Source organism: Tachyglossus aculeatus, chromosome 8 (genome assembly GCF_015852505.1).
Source record: "Tachyglossus aculeatus isolate mTacAcu1 chromosome 8, mTacAcu1.pri, whole genome shotgun sequence".
In the NCBI taxonomy this organism is placed as follows: Eukaryota; Metazoa; Chordata; class Mammalia; order Monotremata; family Tachyglossidae; genus Tachyglossus; species Tachyglossus aculeatus.
Window position 1 is genome coordinate 33,453,440 of NC_052073.1, and position 20,443 is coordinate 33,473,882.

Sequence of the window (20,443 nt, forward strand, 5' to 3'; positions counted from 1 at the left end):
CCACGTGACAGTTACAAAAGCACAGGACTAGGAGTCAGGATACCTGGGTCCTAATCCCAGCAGTGCCATTTGCCTGATGTGTGACTCTGTGCCTCAATTTCCTCATATGTAAAATGGGAATTACATGCCTGTTCTCCCTCTTACTTATACTCTGAACCCTATGTGAAAAGCAGAGAAGACGTGTGGCTTAGTAGAAAGAGCACAGCCTTGGGAATCAGAGGGCATGGGTTCTAATCCTGGCTCTGCTACCTGTGCTGTGACCTAGGGCAAGCCACTTAATTTCTCTAAGTCTCAGTTACCGCATCTGTAAAATAGGGATGAAGAGTGTGAGCCCCACGTGGGATAACCTGATTACCTTGTATCTACCCCAGGGCTTAGAACAGGGCTTGGCACATAGTAAGCGCTTAATAAATACCATTATTAATATTATTATTATTAAAAAGGGGCTGTATTCAACCTGCTTACATAATATCAGCCTTAGTGCATAGAACAGTATTTGGCACATAGTAAACAGTTAACAAATGCCACAATTATCAATATTACTGGAAGCAGAAAGGATTAGAATGGCATGTGGGTGTGGCTTCCCTGTCAGGACTTCCTTGTAAAACGAGTGTAAGACTGGTCTGGGTGGCCCTAGTTAAAGAGCAGCATTTACTCTTCACTGGTAGACACAGGACTAGGCTGGACACTTAAGTTCGTTCTGGGCAGGAAATGCTTCTACCAATTTTGTTATACTGTACTCTCCCAAGAGCTTAGTACAGTGTTCTGCATGCAGTAATCACTCAATAAATACTAATGGTTGAACTAAGATTAGATAGTGCTACTGGGAGGAAGAAGTGTGGGTAAAAGGCAGATGAGAAGTCTCCACAAAGGGAAATCCATTCCCTCTCATTTTATGAAAACTCTCACCCCTTCCCTCCTCCCCTCCTTAAGTTCCATTCAACCACTCACTCTCCACTGGACCCTTCCCCTCTGCCTTCAAACATACACATGTCTCCCCCATCTTATAAAAACCCTCTCTTGACCACACTGCCCCTTCTAGTTATCACCCTATTTCCCTCCTACCCTTCCTTTCCAAACTCCTAGAATGAGTCATCTACTCTCGCTGCCTCAAATTCCTCAACTCCATCCCCTACACTCCACCAAAACTGCCCTCTCAAAGGTCACCAATGACCTCCTTCTTGCCAAATCCAATGGCTCCTACTCCATTCTAATCCTCCTCGACCTCTCAGCTGCCTTCAACACTGTGGGCCACCCCCTTCTCCTCAACACGCTATCCATCATCAATCGTGTTTATTGAGTGCTTACTGTGTGCAGAGCACTGTACTAAGCACTTGGGAAGTACAAGTTGGCAACATATAGAGACAGTCCCTACCCAATAGTGGGCTCACAGTCTAAAAGGGGGAGACAGAGAACAAAACCAAACATACTAACAAAATAAAATAAATAGAATAGATATGTACAAGTAAAATAAAAAAATAAATAGAGTAATAAATATGTACAAACATATATACATGTATACAGGTGCTGGGGGGAAGGGAAGGAGGTAAGTTGGGGGGATGGAGGGGAGACGAGGGGAAGAGGAAGGAAGGGGCTCAGTCTGGGAAGGCCTCCTGGAGGAGGTGAGCTCTCAGGAGGACCTTGAAGGGAGGAAGAGAGCTAGCTTGGCGGATGGGCAGAGGGAGGGCATTCCAGGCCCGGGGGATTACGTGGGCTGGGGGTCGATGGCGGGACAGGCAAGAACGAGGTACGGTGAGGAGATTAGCAGCAGAGGAGTGGAGGGTGCGGGGTGGGCTGTAGAAGGAGAGAAGGGAGGTGAGGTAGGAGGGGGCGAGGTGATGGAGAGCCTTGAAGCCCAGGGTGAGGAGTTTGTGCCTGATGCGCAGATTGATTGGTAGCCACTGGAGATTTTTGAGGAGGGGAGTAACATGCCCAGAGCGTTTCTGGACAAAAACAATCCAGACAGCAGCATGAAGTATGGATTGAAGTGGGGAGAGACACGAGGATGGGAGATCAGAGAGAAGGCTGATGCAGTAGTCCAGAGGGGATAGGATGAGAGCTTGAATGAGCAGGGTAGTGGTATGGATGGAGAGGAAAGGGCGGATCTTGGCAATGTTGCGGAACTGAGACCGGCAGGTTTTGGTGACGGCTTGGATGTGAGGGGTGAATGAGAGAGCGGAGTCGAGGATGACACCAAGGTTGCAGGCTTGTGAGACAGGAAGGACGGTAGTGCCATCAACAGAGATGGGAAAGTCAGGGAGAGGGCAGGGTTTGGGAGGGAAGACAAGGATTTCAGTCTTGGACATGTTGAGTTTTAGGTGTCTGGCAGACATTCAGATGGAGATGTCCTGAAGGCAGGAGGAGATGCGAGCCTGGTGAGAGGGGGAGAGATCAGGGGCAGAGATGTAGATCTGGGTGTCATCAGCGTAGAGATGATAGTTGAAGCTGTGGGAGCGAATGAGGTCACCAAGGGAGTGCGTGTAGATCGAGAACAGAAGGGGACCAAGCAATGAACCTTGGGGAACCCCCACAGTAAGGTGATGGGAGGGGGAGGAGGAGCCTGCAAAAGAGACTGAGAATGAACGACCGGAGAGATAAGAGGAGAACCAGGAGAGGACGGAGTCTGTGAAGCCAAGGTCTGATAGCGTGTTGAGGAGAAGGGGGTGGTCCTCAGTGTCGAAGGCAGCTGAGAGGTCGAGGAGGATTAGGACAGAGTATGAGCCGTTGGATTTGACAAGCAGGCGGTCATTGGTGACCTTTGAGAGGGCAGTTTCCGTGGAATGTAGGGGACAGAAGTCAGACTGGAGGGAGTCGAGGAGAGAGTTGTTGTTGAGAAATTCTAGGCAGTGCGTGTAGACAACCCGTTCAAGGAGTTTGGAAAGGAATGGTAGGAGGGATATGGAGCGATAACTAGAAGGTGAGGTGGGGTCAAGAGAGGGTTTTTTAGGGTGGGAGAGACATGGGCCTGTTTGAAGGCAGAGGGGAAGGAACCAGTGGAGAGTGAGCAGTTGAAGATGGAAGTTAAGGAGGGGAGAAGGGATGGAGAGAGAGATTTCATGAGATGAGAGGGAATGGGGTCAGAAGCACAGGTGGCCGGAGTAGCACTTCAGAGGAGGGAGGAGCCACCCTTGGCTTCAAAGACTCCATCCTCTCCTGGTTCTCCTCTTAATAATAACAATAATAATGATAATAATAATAATGACAGTATTTGTTAAGTGCTTACTATGTGCCAAGCACTGTTTAAGCACTGGAGAAGATACAAGGTAATCAGGTTGTCCCATGTGAGCTCACAGTCTTCATCCCCATATTACAAATGAGTTAACTGAGGCACAGAGAAGTTAAGTGACTTGCCCAAAGTCACACAGCTGATATGTGGCAGAGCAGGGATTAGAACCCATGACCTCTGACTCCCAAGCCTGTGTTCTTTCCACCAAGCCACGCTGCTTTTCCTCTCTGGCCGTTCATTCTCAGTCTCCTTCATGGGCTCCTCCTCCCCCTCCCATCCCCTTACTGTAGGGGTTCCTCAAGGGTCAATTCCTCCATTTATACTCACTCCCTTGGTGAACTCATTCGGTCCCACAACTTCAACTATCATCTCCAACGCTGATGACATCCAAATCTACATCTCCACCCCTGTTCTCTCTCCCTCCCTCCAGGCTCATATCAATCGTATCTCCTCCTGCCTTTAGGACATCTCCATCTGGATGTCTGCCTGCCATCTAAAACTCAACATGTCCAAGACTGAGCTCTTTATCTTCCCTCCCAAACCCTTTCCCATCACTGTAGATGGCACTGCCATCCTTTCCACCTCACAAGCCCACAACCTTGGTGTCTTCCTTGACTCTGCTCTCTCATTCACCCCACACATCCAATCTGTCACCAAAACATGTCAATCGTACCTCCTCAATATCACCAAGATCCGTCCTTTCCTCTCCATCAGAACCGCTACCTTGCTGGTTCAATCTCTCATCCTATCCCGACTGGATTACTGCATCAGCCTCCTTTCTGATCTCCCATCTTCCCGTCTCTCCCCACTTCAATCTATACTTCACTCTGCTGCCCGGATTATCTTTGTACAGATGCTCTGGTCATGTCACTCCCCCACTCAAATATCTTCAGTGGTTGACTATCAACCTTCGAATCAAGCAAAAACTCCTCACTCTCAGCTTCAAGGCTCTCCATCACCTTGCCCCTTCCTACCTCACCTCCTTTCTTTCCTTCTACAGCCCAGCCCACACCTTCTGCTCCTCTGCTGCTAACCTCCTCAATGTGCCTCGTTCTCGCCTGTCCCTCCATCAACCTCTGGCCCATGTCCTACCTCTGGCCTGGAATGCCCTACCTCCTCACATCTGCCAAACTAGCTCTCTTCCTCCCTTCAAAGCCATACTGAGAGCTCACCTCCTCCAGGAGGACTTCCCAGACTGAGCCACCCCTTTTTCCTCTCCTCCTCCTCCCCTCCCCAACGCCCCCCTCCCTCCCTCCCTCTGCCCTACCCCCTACCACTCCCCACAACACTTGTATGTATCTGTACATATTTATTACTCTATTTATTTTATTTGTACATATTAATATTCTATTTTATTAATGATGCATATATATATAGCTATAATTCTATTTATCCTGATGATATTGGCAACTGTCTACTTGTTTTGTTTTGTTGTCTGTCTCCCCCTTCTAGACTGTGAGCCTGTTGTTGGGTAGGGACTGTTTCTATATGTAGCCGATTTGTACTTCCCAAGCGCTTAGTACTGTGCTCTGCACACAGTAAACACTCAGTAAATGCGATTGAATGAATGAATGATGGTGGGAAAATTTATCTGTCAGATAGAGAGATTCACCAGAGGAAGAAATTGGAAAGAGCAGAGGGCACTCGGATAGTCGGTTAGAAAGAGACCCTATGAGCTAGTGCCACCATGTGGAAATTCCCTATAACTGCACCCCCAATCCTACATTACCTGAAAGAATTCGTGCGGCAATGAATGATCAATCAATCAATCAATCGTATTTATTGAGCGCTTTCTGTGTGCAGAGCACTGTACTAAGCGCTTGGGAAGTACAAGTTGGCAACATATAGAGACAGTCCCTACCCAACAGTGGGCTCACAGTCTAAAAGGGGGAGACAGAGAACAAAACCAAACATACTAACAAAATAAAATGAATAGAATAGCTACGTACAAGTAAAAAAAATAAATAAATAGAGTAATAAATATGTACAAACATATATACATATATACAGGTGCTGTGGTGAAGGGAAGGAGGTAAGATGGGGGGATGGAGAGGGGGACGAGGGGGAGAGGAAGGAAGGGGCTCAGTCTGGGAAGGCCTCCTGGAGGAGGTGAGCTCTCAGTAGGGCCTTGAAGGGAGGAAGAGAGCTAGCTTGGCGGATGGGCAGAGGGAGGGCATTCCAGGCCCGGGGGATGACGTGGGCCGGGGGTCAATGGCGGGACAGGCGAGAACGAGGCACGGTGAGGAGATTAGCGGCAGAGGAGCGGAGGGTGTGGACTGGGCTGTAGAAGGAGAGAAGGGAGGTGAGGTAGGAGGGGGCGAGGTGATGGAGAGCCTTGAAGCCGAGGGTGAGGAGTTTGTGCCTGATGTTATTTTATTTTATTTTATTCTATTTTATTATTTTATTTTATTTTATTTTATTTTGTTAGTATGTTTGGTTTTGTTCTGTCTCCCCCTTTTAGACTGTGAGCCCACTGTTGGGTAGGGACTGTCTCTATATGTTGCCAATTTGTACTTCCCAAGCGCTTAGTACAGTGCTCTGCACACAGTAAGCGCTCAATAAATGCGATTGATGATGATGATGATGATTGGTAGCCACTGGAGATTTTTGAAGAGGGGAGTAACATGCCCAGAGCGTTTCTGGACAAAGACAATCTGGGCAGCAGCATGAAGTATGGATTGAAGTGGGGAGAGACACGAGGATGAGAGATCAGAGAGAAGGCTGATGCAGTAGTCCAGACGGGATAGGATGAGAGCTTGAACGAGCAGGGTAGCGGTATGGATGGAGAGGAAAGGGCGGATCTTGGCAATGTTGTGGAGCTGAGACCAGCAGGTTTTGGTGACGGCTTGGTTGTGAGTGGTGAACAAGAGAGCAGAGTCGAGGATGACACCAAGATTGTGGGCTTATGAGATGGGAAGGATGGTAGTGTCGTCAACAGTGATGGGAAAGTCAGGGAGAGGACAGGGTTTGGGAGGGAAGAAAAGGAGTTCAGTCTTGGACATGTTGAGTTTTAGGTGGTGGGCAGACATCCAGATGGAGATGTCCTGAAGGCAGGAGGAGATGCGAGCCTGGAGGAAGGGAGAGAGAGCAGGGGCAGAGATGTAGATTTGGGTGTCATCAGCATAGAAATGATAGTTGAAGCCGTGGGAGCGAATGAGTTCACCAAGGGAGTGAGTGTAGATTGAGAACAGAAGGGGTCCAAGAACTGAACCTTGATGAACCCCTACAATAAGGGGATGGGAGGGGGAGGAAGAGCCTGCAAAAGAGACTGAGAATGAACGACTGGATAGATAAGAGGAGAACCAGGAGAGGACAGAGTCTGTGAAGCCAAGGATCTGTTGAAACTCAATATCAAGGATCTGTGAAACTCCAAGATCTGTTCTTATTGTGAAGCAGGAAGTAGTTAATCAGTCAATCAATCAATCACTTTATTGACACTTGAGAGAATACAATATAATCAATCGTATTTATTGAGCACTTACTTTGTGCAGAGCACTGTACTAAGCACTTGGGAAAGTACAATACAACAGAGTTGATAGATATCTTCTCTCCCCACAACAAGCTTACAGTCTAGAGGGGGAGAGAAACATGAATATAAATTAGTTAAATTATGGATATGTTCATAATTACTATGGGGCTGAGGGAGGGGTGAATAAAGTGTGCAACTTCAAGTGCAAGGGTGATGGGAGAAGAGGAAATGAGAGCTTAGTCAGGAAAGGCCTATTAGAAGAGATGAGTTTTTAATAAGGTCCTGAAGGTGGGGTGAGTGAAAATCTGTCAGGAATGAAGAGGGAAGGAGTTCCAGGCCAGGAGCAGAATATGGGTGAGAGGACAGTGAGTTACAGTGAGTAAGTGGTGTTAGAGAAGCTAAGTGTGCAAGCTGGGTTGTAGTAAGAAATCAGGGAGTAAAGTAGGAAGAAGCAAGATGATTGAGTGCTTTAAAGCTATGATAAGGAGTTTCTGTTTGCTGTGGAGGTGGATGGGCAGCCACTGGAGGTTCTTGAGGCATGGAGGAAATGGATGGAATGGTTTTGTAGAAAAATGATTTGGGCTGCAGAATGAAGTATGGACTGGAGTTGGAAGAGACAGGAGGCAGGGAGGTCAGGAATGAGTCTGATGCAGTAATCAAGATGGGATTGGATAAGTACTTGGATTAATGTGGTAGCAGTTTGGATGGAGAGAAAAAGGTGAATTTTAACCATACAGTGAAAGGATTTGGTGTCAGATTTAATATATGGGTTGAACAATTGAGATGAGTCGATAATGTCTCATAAGCATTATGTTATGAGCTTGTGAGACAGGGAGGAGGTGGTACTGTCTACAGTGATGGGAAAGTCATGTGGATGACAGGGTTTAGATAGGAAGATGAAGAGTTCTGTTTTGGACATGGTAGGTTGGAGGAGTGGCAAGACATCCAAGTAGAGATGTCCTGAAGGCAGGAGGAGATACGAGACTGCCACCTTGACAGCTGTTGGTTAAAAAACACAGCTGTTCTGAGGAATAACTGCATCTGTATTAAATCTGGCCAGTTATTTCTGGATGAACATTTGTAGAACTCATCTAGGGCTCAGTTCACATTGACCTTCCCTGGCATACAGTGGCTGCTTCCCGAGCTCCACAGTGCCCTGCCCATAGGCCTCCACCATGGAGCTCAGAGGACAGCAATCATGTCATCTCTTCACAGGACCCTGTTTAGGGGAAAGTCAGGGAAGATTATGTGTGAGTAAGGACTCAATGTTTCAATTCACCATCCTCATGCCCAGTTTCATTGATCTCCAAGCCAGCTGGGGTCTACAGAGATCAAGCCCCCTAAAACCCTGTTGTGGAGGGGGATCAGGAGGCAGGGAACCACTAGAGGACTCTACCTTAAAACCATGCCATATGGGGTGTTAGCATGGGCAGATTTGGGATTGCAGAGGATCCCCAGCAGTGTCAGCTGTATGGGTTGAGGGAGCAGAAAGATGGTGGGGGGCAGCGGCATGTGGCTAGTGGGTAGGAGTCAGAGGCAGCCATCTAAGGGCATCCCTAAACCTAAGGTGTGGGAGAGTGGAGTTCAGACATTTAGTCAGAACCTTCCCCTGCTAACCTCCCCTGTACTCTCTAGAAGGAAGATGGGGTGGTGGTCCACGGAGTTATTCCAGCTCAGACTCTCATGATCCATCATTTTTTCACTCATTCATTCATAGAATTCTCACTGTGTAGGTTTGTGGGTGAGATGGGGTGCAGGGCTGTGGAGTCAGGGGATCTTGGCCTGAGGGGTGTCTGGAGTCCAGTTGGTCCTCTCAGTGGCCCCTCTGGGGAGTACGGTCTGTTGCCAAGCCACCTGGGAGCTGGAGCTCCTGTCTCAAAACCATATGACTCCAGAAGGACAGTCAGTCAGTGAATTGTATTTACTGAGTGCTTACTGAGTGCAGATCACTGTACTAAGAGCTTGGGAGAGTGCAGTATAACAATATAACAGACACATTCCCTAACCACAGTGTGTTTACAGTCTAGAAGACTGTAAGTTCAGCAAGAAAACAAGGTAAGCAGTAGGTTTAGGAAAGCAGCATGGCCTAGTGGAAAGAGGATGGGGTCTGGGAATCAGAAGGACCTGGGTTCTAATTCTGACTTCGCCACTTGTCAGCTGTGTCATCTTGGGCAAGTCACTTAACTTCTCTTTGCCTCAGTTACTTCATCTGTAAAATGGGGACTAAGTTAATGAACCTTATGTGGGACAGGGACTGTGTCCAGCCTGATTATCACGTATTTACCCCAATGCTTAGAACAGTGGTTGACACAGAGTAAGCGCTTAACAAATACCATCATAATTATTATTAACCAATGGGGAGGTGGCCTGAGGGGGATCAGGGTGACTGGGAAGAATTCCTTCCCTTTCCTCTATCTCTCCTCACTGCCCCAAACGAGTTGCCAAAACGAACTTGCCTCTTAATCCCTAGAAATTGTAAATCTTAAAAACATCCCTTCCCTCACCTGAGTGGAGGCTAGTGGGTATCACTGGAGACCCCCAGCTTAATCCCTGCCACACCACGGTGGCTTCCCAAAGGAGGGAGGGGCATGGCTGTAGTCCCTTCTGCATGGCCCAGCTGAAGCCCCCAAGGGCCATTCCAAGTGGGGGATTAAGAAGAAAGAAGAGATCAGCTAATTGCAGGAAGGCACTCAAATTAGAGAGTCAGTTGGAGTGAAGTGATTATGGAGATTGGCAGAATAGCTGACATCATCCTGGAATCCAAAAGCATGCATTGTAGAAGCATTTAGTGAGTGCAGTGCAATGTGTTAGGCTCTTTGGAAGGACAGAATAAAGAAGAAAATCATTCCCTGCTCTTTAGAGCTCACGCTCCAAATGGGGAGACAAATACAAAAGCATTTACAGCTCTAGTGGTCAAAATAAATCATTGTGTACACATTGAGTATTCGAGTTCTAATGAATGTGTAAATAAGTTCATCATGCTAGACCTTGCTGAAGGGATGATGTGCCTTAAGGTGATGGGAAATTAACTGGGGAAGGCTTGCTGGAGGCGGTGGGATTTTAGGAGGGCTTTGAATGTTTAGTCTCTTTCATTATTTTTACCCTCATCCAAGAAAGAAAGAGCACCCAAAACTGTGGGCTAAGCTTGGGCCATTTGGGCAAAGTGACTCAATTGGGAAGAATGTTATCCAGCCCTGACCTCCCTTCAGCTTCTCCAAAAAAACGGAGTGAGGAGCAGCATTCTGATATGCATTCCTTTCCCTTCCAAATTCCTCCTCCAATCAGAGTCTTTAATTTACAGGATGGATTCAGAATATTGCTTTCTCCACTTCAGTAAGTATTAACATTCAAGCCATATTTAATATACAAATATGGCATTTGGAATTATATCACTTCCTGTGTGCAAACCTGCAATCACTGACTCTGTGGGTGATAGGACAGGGGAAGAGTGAAGCTGGAGAGCAAGGCATCAAACGCCCCATTCCCCAGAGCGAGGTGGAGCAAAACTCAGTGAAATGGCCATTTCTTGAAGAAACAAAGTTAGAGGCCAGAAAAATCCATCGCCTAAATATTTCCTCTGTATCCTGAGGGCCCAGGCAAGGTAGTTCTAGATTTTAAGGTGGGGTTGGCTGTCCAAAGCAGAGCAGAAGCTGAGGTCTGAACAGTTGCCAACAATCACCTCCAGGCAGCAATATTCAGGGGTTCTATAAGAGCACCTTCTGAAAATAGGGAAAGAACCCGCCCATTGACCCAGTATAATTACCAATCCAAGAATGAGACGATGTGTCAAGATGTCCACAGCAATGCATCTTACTGGCTCACCTGTACACTGGTTTAGGAACCAGTGGACTCTGACCTGCAAAGACCATTGTCCCCTGCACTCCTATTATACCTTTCCAGCACTCCTTACTCCTACCTGAGACCACCCTGAAGATGGATATCCTCACCTCTGATATCAATCTGGATGGTCTGGGGGGTGTTCCCGAGATGGGTCTGCGTATTTCAGTGGGTCTCCTGGTTGTAAGCCTGCCCAGCCCTTGCAAAAAGGTCATGTCTGGGTCAGCTTCTTTGGCTGATTGCCTGAAAAGTGTTTCCCAGTCCTTTCAATATTGCCAGTCTCAAAAGGTTTCATGTTGATGATTGGATGATCTAATCTTTGTTGTAGTCCTGTTGTCCCTTCTCCAATGGGCTGGTAACTGTTGAGGTTCTACTGAATTGTACTTTCCTGCTTAATTGTACTTTCCAAGTGCTTAGTACAGTGCTCTGCACTCAGTAAGTGCTCAATAAATTTGATTGAATGAATTTGATTGACTATTGTGTGGCTTTTATGTTACTACGAAGAATTGCCCATTTTCCTGCTCTTTCCAGTATTCCCCACACATATAGTTTGAGAACCCCAACATCAGCCATAGAACCCCTCAAACTCAATGCCTAGCCTCTGTAACATGAATCCATGGCCCATTTGCTCCATTTGGGGAAACGGGCTACAGTGAGTGCAAACGCTGACTGTGAATGCTGGCTGGAGTATATCTGATCTAGTAGCAACAGCATTCATTCACTCTTTCAATCACATTAATTGAGCACTTACTGTGTGCAGAGCACTGTACCAAGCACTTCGGAAGTTCAAGTTGGCAACGTATAGGGCGAAGGTGTCAGAAACCTGCAGCAATAGCCATTAGCATTATTCAGAATGATAGATCCCATCCCCTCTTGCCTCATCGCCAGGTTGGTCTGTTCCTGAGTGTCCCCCAAATCTCAAGAGGGGCCTGGGTAGGCAGCTGTAAATGATTGGAGAACCTGCTGTGTGGTGAGGATGACTTGGAGATCAGGCCTGGGTAGAAACCAAAAGCTGGGCCAAGCAGGACTTTTCTCCCAAATTCTTTCCACGGGGATCCCCATCCCTGCATGTCCCCCAAATCTGGAAGGATATTGGTTGGTGAAGGGGGCAGGACTCCCTTTCCTCCCCATCCAAACTGCTATTCTGCTAGTTCAATCTCTCATCCTATCCCGACTGGATTACTGCATCAGCCTCCTCTCTGATCTCCCATTCTCCTGTCTCACCCCACTTCAATCTATACTTCACACTGCTGCCTGGATCATCTTTGTGCAGAAACGCTCTGGGCATGTTATTCCCCTCCTTAAAAATCTCCAGTGGCTACCAATCAACCTACACTTCAGGAAAAACTCCTCACCCTCGGCTTCAAGGCTCTCCATCACTTCACCCCCTCATTCATTCATTCAGTCATATTTATTGAGCACTTACTGTGTGCAGAGCGCCCTCCTACCTCACCTCCCTTCTTTCCTTCTACAGACCAGCCCGCACCCTCTGCTCCTCTGCCACTAACCTCCTCACTGTGCCTCGTTCTCGCCTGTCCCACCGTCAACCCCCGGCCCACGTCCTCCCCCTGGCCTGGAATGCCCTCCCTCCGGACATCTGCCAAGCTAGTTCTCTTCCTCCCTTAAAGGCCCTGCTGAGAGTTCACGTCCTCCAGGAAGCCTTCCCAGACTGAGCCCCCTCCTTCCTCTCCCCCTCCTCCCCCTCCCCACCCCCACGCCTTACCTCCTTCCCCTCCCCAGGGCACCTGTATATATGTTTGTACATATTTATTGCTCTATTTTACTTGTACATATTCACTATTCTATTTATTCTATTTTATTAATATGTTTTGCTTTGTTGTCTTTCTCCCCCTTCTAGACTGTGAGCCCACTGTTGAGTGGGGACCTTCTCTATATGTTGCCAACTTGTACTTCCCAAGCACTTAGTACAGTGCTCTGCACACAGTAAGAACTCAATAAATACGATTGATTGAATGAATGAATGACTCCCTTCTACAATTCTTTGAGTGAATCAACTCCCCTCATCCCCTTCACCTAGTGAAATGTGAATCTGCTGAGCTCTGGATCACCCTATGCATATTGACCCCCTGCTCCTATGGAGTAGAGCAGGTCGTTCCCAGCATGAAGCACAATGACCAGCTCCAGGGACTGGAGAGATGGATATTCAAAGGGATCTAGCCTGTTTTCAGGGAGTTCTGACCAGACCCATAGCTGTGGCAATAATAAGAAGAGTTCCCTCTGGCTGGAGGAGCTCAGAGATGCTGAGGTACAGGCTGAGGATGTTCTCTTACCACTATTAGTGTTGGGACAGTGATAAAACTGGGGTCTGGAGAAGGTAACACCTCGGTAGGACTCCTGAGCACCTGGGTCCCTGATTTCTGGACCCCTCCCCAACCACAATCTCTGCTCACACACGTTGACCTGCTCCCTTTGAGGCCTCTGCATCTTGAATGGTCAGCTACAAGTGCCCAGCTACATGTTGGGCATCAGAGTTCATGAATCTACTGCTGGTCCATACCTCGACTCCCAAGTATTGTGGGAGAGTCGTCAGTCTAATGTCAGTTCATAGGTGACACCCATGCCCACTGCCCCTGCCAGTTGCTCCAGATGATTAAACTGCTCCTCAAATCCCCTGTCCCCTTGCCTTCCCCTTCCCTTGCCCCTTATGACCTGGTCACCTACTTTATTGAGAAAATTGACACTATCAGACTTGATCTCTCTAAAATCTCCCCTGCCCCTCCCTAGTCCTTCCTACCTCCTGCCCCCTTCTTCAACTCTGCCATTTTCCCAGCATTACCTCTCGAAGAGATCTCCTGCCTTCTCTCAAAATCCACCCCCTACAACTGTGCATCTGATCTATTCTTTCACACCTTATCAAAACGCTTGTCCCCTCCCATCTTCCCTTCCTAACTACCATTTTTAACTGTTTGCTCCCCAGTGGCTTCTTCCACACTGCTTTCAAACATACCCTTGTCTCCCCTATTCTAAAAGAACCCTCGCTTATTCCCACCGCTCCTTCCAGTTATCATCTCATCTCCCTTCTACCATTCCTCTCCAAACCCCTTGAGTGAGTTGTCTAAGCCTGCTGTCTCAAGGTTCCTCTCTTCCAAATCTCTGCATGACCCCCTCCAGCCTGGCTTCCATCCCCTTCGCTCCACAGGAACCACCCTCTCAAAGGTCACAAATGATCTCCTCCTTGCCAAATCCAATGACCTCTGCTCCATCCTAATCTTCCTTGACCTCTCAGCTACTTTCAACACTGTTGAACACCCCCTTCTCCTGGAACCGTTATCCAACCTCATCTTCATTGATGCTGTCTTCTCCTGGTTCTCCTATCTCTCTGGCTGCTCACTTTCAGTTTCTTTCTCAGGCCTCTCCTTGACTTCCCACCCCCTAACTGCGGCTGTTCCTTAAGGTTCAGTTCTGTGTCCCCCTCTATTCTCCATCTACATCTAATCCCTTGGATTGCTAACATCTGCCCTATCCTCTCCATCCAAACTGCTTCCACATTAATCCGGTCACTTATCCTATCCCACCTTGATTATTGCATCAGCCTCCTTACTTCACTCTGCTGCCCAGATCATTTTTCTACAAAAACGTTCAGGTCATGTTTTCCGACTCCTCAAGAAACTCCAGTGATTTTCCATCCATTTCTGCATCAAACAGAAACACCTCACCACTGGCTTCAAAGCACTCAATCACCTTGTCCCCTTCCTACCTCACCTCACTTCTCTCCTACTACAACCCAGCCTGCACACTTAGCTCCACTAATGCAAACCCTCTCACTGTACCTCAGTCTTATCTATCTCACCACTGACCTCTCACCTGAGTCCTTCCTCTGGCCAGGAACACCCTCCCTCCTCATATCTGACAATTACTCTCCCTACCTTCAGAGCCCTATTGAAGGCACATCTCCTCCAAGAGGCCTTCCCTGACTAAGCCCTCATTTCCTCTTCTCCTACTCCTTTCTGCATTGCCCTGACCTTCTCCTTTGGTTCATCCTCCTTTCCAGCCCCACAGATCATATGTTCATTTCTTTAATTTTTTTATTCATATTAATGTCTGTCTCTCCCCTCCAGACTGTAAGCTTGTTGTGGGCAAGGAATCTGTCTGTTTATTGTTGTATTGTAGTCTTCCAAGCGCTTAGTACAATGCTCTGTGCACTAAGTGCTCAAAAAATACAATTGAGAGAAAGCCTGACTGATGTTTGCATTGGTTTCTCAGCATTGCTATCCTACTGGGTCTTGTTAAGGAGATAATGACACAGCCCTTAAGCTAGGCTTCCAGACTCCCAGACACTTTCCACCTAAAATTCTGGAGACACAGCTCTCAGCCAAAGGAAAAGGTTCAAACAATGCAGGGCCCTATCTAGGGTAGGGTCTCCTTAAGGACTCCCTGCACCCTCTCCACCTCCCCCACATCCCATGTACTCTAGGGGGAAAGCCCTTCACAGACTGACAGAAAGACCCACCCAAGGGTACCTAGGTAAAAGGACCCCTGGACAGTTGGCAGGGCACAAAGAGAGAGAGAGGCCTAATTCCCAAAGCTCCGAGAAAGTGGGTTTGTTTTATCGCAGAATTTCCCCTCCCTGTGTCTCATACCCAGTTTACACTTGGTGAGCCATTTCATAGGAATGCTGGTGAGACTTCTCCTCAGTCTGGGGTGGGGCCAGATGGGGAGGAATAGGTAGGATGGGGGTGGGCTGGTGATAGTGAATTCACCTGGGTTTCCACAGGTATTTATGCAGTTCTCCAAAGTGAGAAAAACATTCAAGGACTTTTTACAAATGAAGCCTTACAGATACCGGTCTGTGCTACGGTGAAATCTGCAGTTCATTCATTACAAAAATTTTTAGGCTCTTCAGAACAGATGGGATGGAGGCCTGGAGTGGTGGGAGAGATTCTGAGTTAGCGTTGGGCAAGAACTCTGCAGCATTCAAAGCTGTAAGGGGCCGGGGTAGGAACAAGGACTCTCTACCTTTAGAACCCCATCTCTGAGCCAGAGAATCTGAAGCTGTTGTCCCAGTTGGCAGGTTGTATGGCCTGCAAAGAACTGTCACCTGCAATGCTCCGAGTTCCCAGTGGTGTTGGGGATGTAAAGCATCATGACCTAGTGGAAAGTCAGAGGACCTGAGTTTTAATCCACGCTCTTCCACATAGCTGCTTTGTACCCCTGGGGAAGACACTTAATTTTCCTAGGCCTCAGTTCCCTCATCTGGAAAATGGGAATTCAATACCTGTTCTTCATCCTTACTTAGACTGTTCTTAGATTATCTTGTATCTACCCTAGAGCTTAGAACAGTGCTTGGCACGTAGTAAACACTTAACAAATATAATTATTACTACCACTAATAATAACGATAATTGCATTTTTAAGCCCTTTCTATGTGCAAAGCACTGTTATAAGCGCTAGAGGGGATACATGTGGGGCTCACAGTCTTAATCCCCATTTTACAGACGGGGTAACTGAGGCTTAGAGAGGTAAAGTGACTTGCCTAAGGTCACACAGCTGACATGTGGTGGAATCGGGATTAGAACCCATGACCTCTGACTCCCAAGCCCATGCTCTTTCCACTAAGCCACACTGCTTCTTTATTATTATTATTATTATCATCAATTAGCTGATGTGAAACACAGCCTGCCTGATCTTCCAACACTGGGTCAGCCTTGAGCTGGCATCCTGAGGTGCCTGAAGGAGCAGGCTGCCCCAGGAGCCCAGTCCTAGTGTATGGGGGCCAAGCCCATCCTGGAAACCAGGGCAGACCCATTCTGGCTTCATTGTGGTTGAGGTTTTCAACACTCTCGGGAGCTGCGTGGTTGTGAAGGAGAAGATTGGAATCTGCTAGGACAGTTGGAACCTGCTAAAACCCCCACTGGACCACCCTTCCTGTTGTAATCTTGAAATTTCCTTCCTTTCAAGAAGGAGTGGGAGTGAGCTGTGCAGGAGGATGGGTATGTGATATCTGACATCTGACATATGTGATATCTGACATTTCAAACACTCCTGATTTCCAAGGACTCACACCCCAAAGAATACACAAGCACACACAAACACACACACACTTTTACACGAAGAAGCACATACAAATACTAATTCAGTTAGGGACTGACACAGGAACACTCCCAGAAGTGCATGCCCACTCTCACTCCCACACACATGCAAAAACACTCAAGGATTCCTCCGGGGCATGAGGGAATGCAGGTACACAGGCACCACACTCGCAGGATTCAAGTCCCATCCTCATGAATACAGATGTTAGTTCAGTCCCCCTTGAAGCCCCCACCAATGCTAGAATCCACAGAGAGGTAGTTTGAGAGCCTGGAAGCCTGAACAGATATATTCACACAGAGCTCACCCTTGAAGAACAGCCAAAAAATCACATACATTTGGTAGTGTGAACACACACACGCACACACACACACACACAGAGAGAGAGAGAGAGAGAGAGAGAGAGAGAGAGAGAGAGACATAAACACATTACTGGAACACACAAACATGCTGAAACACAGAGTGACAATGACTGAAACTCATCAACTGATTGATGGTAAACATAGAGTGAGGGGATTCAAACCCAGACAAACACACAGAGAAAATGCTGTGTTTGTTCATTTGAAATGTGAGTGAGGTGTTCTGTTATTTCAATCGTTTTTCCATTGAACGATTTAAACTAGTAGAGCATTGTGGAGTGTGGGGGCGGGGGGGAAGGGGGGAAAAACACTTCCAGAGATTTCCTCAGCCTTATTTTCTCTTAAGTTACAACTAATAGAATTTGGTAAGATGGAGCCAGCAAAAAACAAATTGCAAATGTGTGCTCTCTGGAGTATCAGGGTTGAGGATAGAGTGTGAAAGAAAGGGGTGTGTGAGGTGGGCCTCTGAGGCTTTTTAGTTTTGGGGAAGATAATTCCAGTTTCTGGTAATTCCAGGCATCTCTGTGGGAGGGGTCAGCCACTACCATCATCATCATCACTATCCATCATCATTATGATCATCAATAGCAGCAGCAGAAGCAGCCCATCCGCTTAGTATGGGACCCCTATCCCACCTGGCTGTGCCCTTTGCTCAGTGCTGACCATATAGTCTTAGGGCCCGGATGGGTGGATTGGGCAGGGATTCCTGGGGAGCCAGGAAGAGGCTTTGGCATCCTGGGGAGAAGCCGGGCCAGGGCCAGCCCACTCCTTAGGTCAGCCTTGAAAATACCACTGGTTCCAAGCCACAGGGCCAAGCTGCAATTGAGTGGAGCAATAGCGAGGTGAGCGGGTTTCCCTGCCTCCCTTGCTAGTCAGCCAGCAGCCGTGTGCTGGGGTCTGGATTACTAGCCTGCTGGTATCTCTGCCCTGTACTAACCCCAGAACAGCTTGCATTTTGTCTGGTTTTTGGATAGGAGATTGCTCTCAAGCTTAACCAGAATGTGATACTCTTCCCTCCTGCATCCTACACATAATGATGCCCAGGGCGTCACGTTTGATATCAGAGCCCTGCTCCATCATCTGCAGTGTCTCCTATGATCTTCTCACCCACTGACTTACTCTCACCTGAGCCTGCTCCCATCTCCCTCCAAACCACCTTGTTCCCACCTGTTGCACCCTCCCTTCTCTGGTTATACTGATGACTCCATTCTCTCAGTTGTCTACTACATCCCAACCAGGTCTCATTTTCCTTAACCCTCACCTCTATGCTCTGCTATGATCTCCCCCAAAAGGCAAACAAGGCAATGGGGCCCACCAAAAAACAAGAAAAATAAAGAAGGGGAGGACTGGGGGAGGACCAGGGGAGAGACTTCTCCATCATCCCTGGGACTGAATGGTGAGGGAGGAGAAGGAGCCCTCTGCCCCTGGAATTCTGAGACTTTGTATGGGATGGGTCCCCTCTAGCCAAGTTTCTCTCCACTCATCTCTTCCCCTAGAGCCAGTCCCATCCATATTGGAGATGGGAATCTCCCCTGTTATCACCGACCAAGTCAACGTTCCACTCAGGGAACTCCACAGGGGTACCCGGGAGCCAAGGGGGCAGCTCTGGGCAACTCGTGCTCTAACCTCTACCATACAGAGCCTAAAGCTCAGATCCCCATTCACCAGTGAGTTATCCTCACACAGGTGTTACTGTTAGTGAAGCAGTCAGGAGAAGCAGGAGAAACAGGAGAAAAAGCAGCTTCTAGGCTGGGTGGATCTGCTGGGACAGAACAGGTGTGAGAGTTCAGTGTGTGACCACATTGACTACCCTCAGCCAAGGAAGAATAGCCAAGGTAAATGGGGGGCAGGAATAGGGGTGGCCCCTCTGCACGGCCTGCCACTCCTTAGGAGACAGAACAGGGATCAGAATCACTCACTGCCCTTATGGGTACATTTGGCTCCTCTTCAGAATGGTTAACTCACTCTCCTCCCTGGACCAAGCCATGCAAACAATCCTTGAGCAGCTTCAGTCATTCACTTAGTCAACTGTATCGATTGAGTGCTTAATGTCTGCAGAGCGCTGTATTAAGCACCTGAGAGAGTACAATGCAACAATGAACAGACACATTCCCTGCCCACAACAAACTTACAGTCTAGAGAGGAGACAGACATTAATATGAATAAATCAATTACATATATGTACATAAGTGCTGTGGAGCTGGGGTTGGGGGATGAATAAAGGGAGCAAGTCTGGGTGAAGCAGAAGGGAGTGGGAGAAGAGGAAAGGAGGGCTTAGTGAGGGAAGGCCTCTTGGAGGAGATGTGCCTTCAACAAGGCTTTGAAGAGGGGGAGAGTCATTGTCTGTAGTGGGGTGATCCTTGGACAGCTCCAAAGCTTCCTCCTTTTCCAGGTACATTCATCTAGAGACAGCAGGGGTGGATAAGACTGTCAGAGATCTCCAGGCTCACAGTATCATTTTTCACAAATCAACCACCTTCTGGGTAACAGACCTTCAAACTAAATGGCCCAATCCAAGATATCCAAGCACAGCTACCCTAAAATCCACCCCCAGTCAGCAGTACTCAATAAATCAATAGTATTAATTGAGAGCTTACTACACAAAGAGTGCTGTACTGAGCCCCTGGGTGAGTACAATACAATAAAATTGGGTCATATGATCCCTGCCTGTAGGAGCTTAGTAAGATCCCTGAATGGTGGGAAGATTTCATGTGACAGAGACCTGCCTCCTGCTCTAAGGTTGTGTCTTCAGGGCCTTTCTTGGGCCCCATGACCAATGAAGGAAATTAGTGACTATTTTCTGGAACCCATGGAGGCTGCCCAGAAGAGTCCCCCAAACCACCATTTCAAAATTAAGGAGTCTCTCAGTGCACCCTCCCAGAAAAGTATAATTTTATCACGTTTTTCTTTAAGTTTTTATTTCCATAATAGACTTACATTGATTTACAAATCTTTCCTAATTTTGCATCAGACTAGACATTTGTGGAATGAATCATCCATATCCCCTTGACAGTAGAACTAGCAGGTGTTTTGGAAGTTCTGGAAGGATTAGTCATTTTTAAACGTGAAGTAAACACATTTTTGTTTCCATAGGGATTTCCCTTCTCCCACTCCATTCATTCATTCATCCATTCATTCAGTAGTATTTATTGAGCGCTTACTGTGTGCAGAGCATTGTACTAAGCACTTGGGAAGTACAAGTTGGCAACATATAGAGATGGGCTACAGTCTAGAAGCGGGAGACAAACAACAAAACAAAACAAATAGACAGGTGTCAAGATATCAGAACAAATAGAATTAAAGCTGAATGCACATCATTAACAAAATAAATAGAATAGTAAATATGTACAAGTAAAATAGAGTAATAAATCTGGCGTTCACTAGAGATTTTTGAGGAGGGGAGTAATATGCCCAGAGCGTTTCTGCACAGAGATGATCCGGGCAGCAGCATGAAGTATAGACTGAAGTGGAGAGAGACAGGAGGATGGGACATCAGAGACAAGG

General features: G+C 47.5%; 1 protein-coding gene across 1 annotated transcript in view; it reads left to right on the forward strand.

Annotated features, from left to right (window-relative positions):
• The window catches only part of LOC119931400 (tissue factor pathway inhibitor-like), a 47,281-nt gene that overhangs the window by 26,011 nt on the left and 827 nt on the right, over positions 1-20,443 (forward strand). The window contains exons 5-7 of the mRNA XM_038750045.1: positions 15,138-15,171; positions 15,268-15,350; positions 18,644-18,774. Coding sequence (XP_038605973.1) covers positions 15,138-15,171; positions 15,268-15,350; positions 18,644-18,774 — 248 coding nt within the window. The remainder of the gene's footprint in view (positions 1-15,137; positions 15,172-15,267; positions 15,351-18,643; positions 18,775-20,443) is intronic.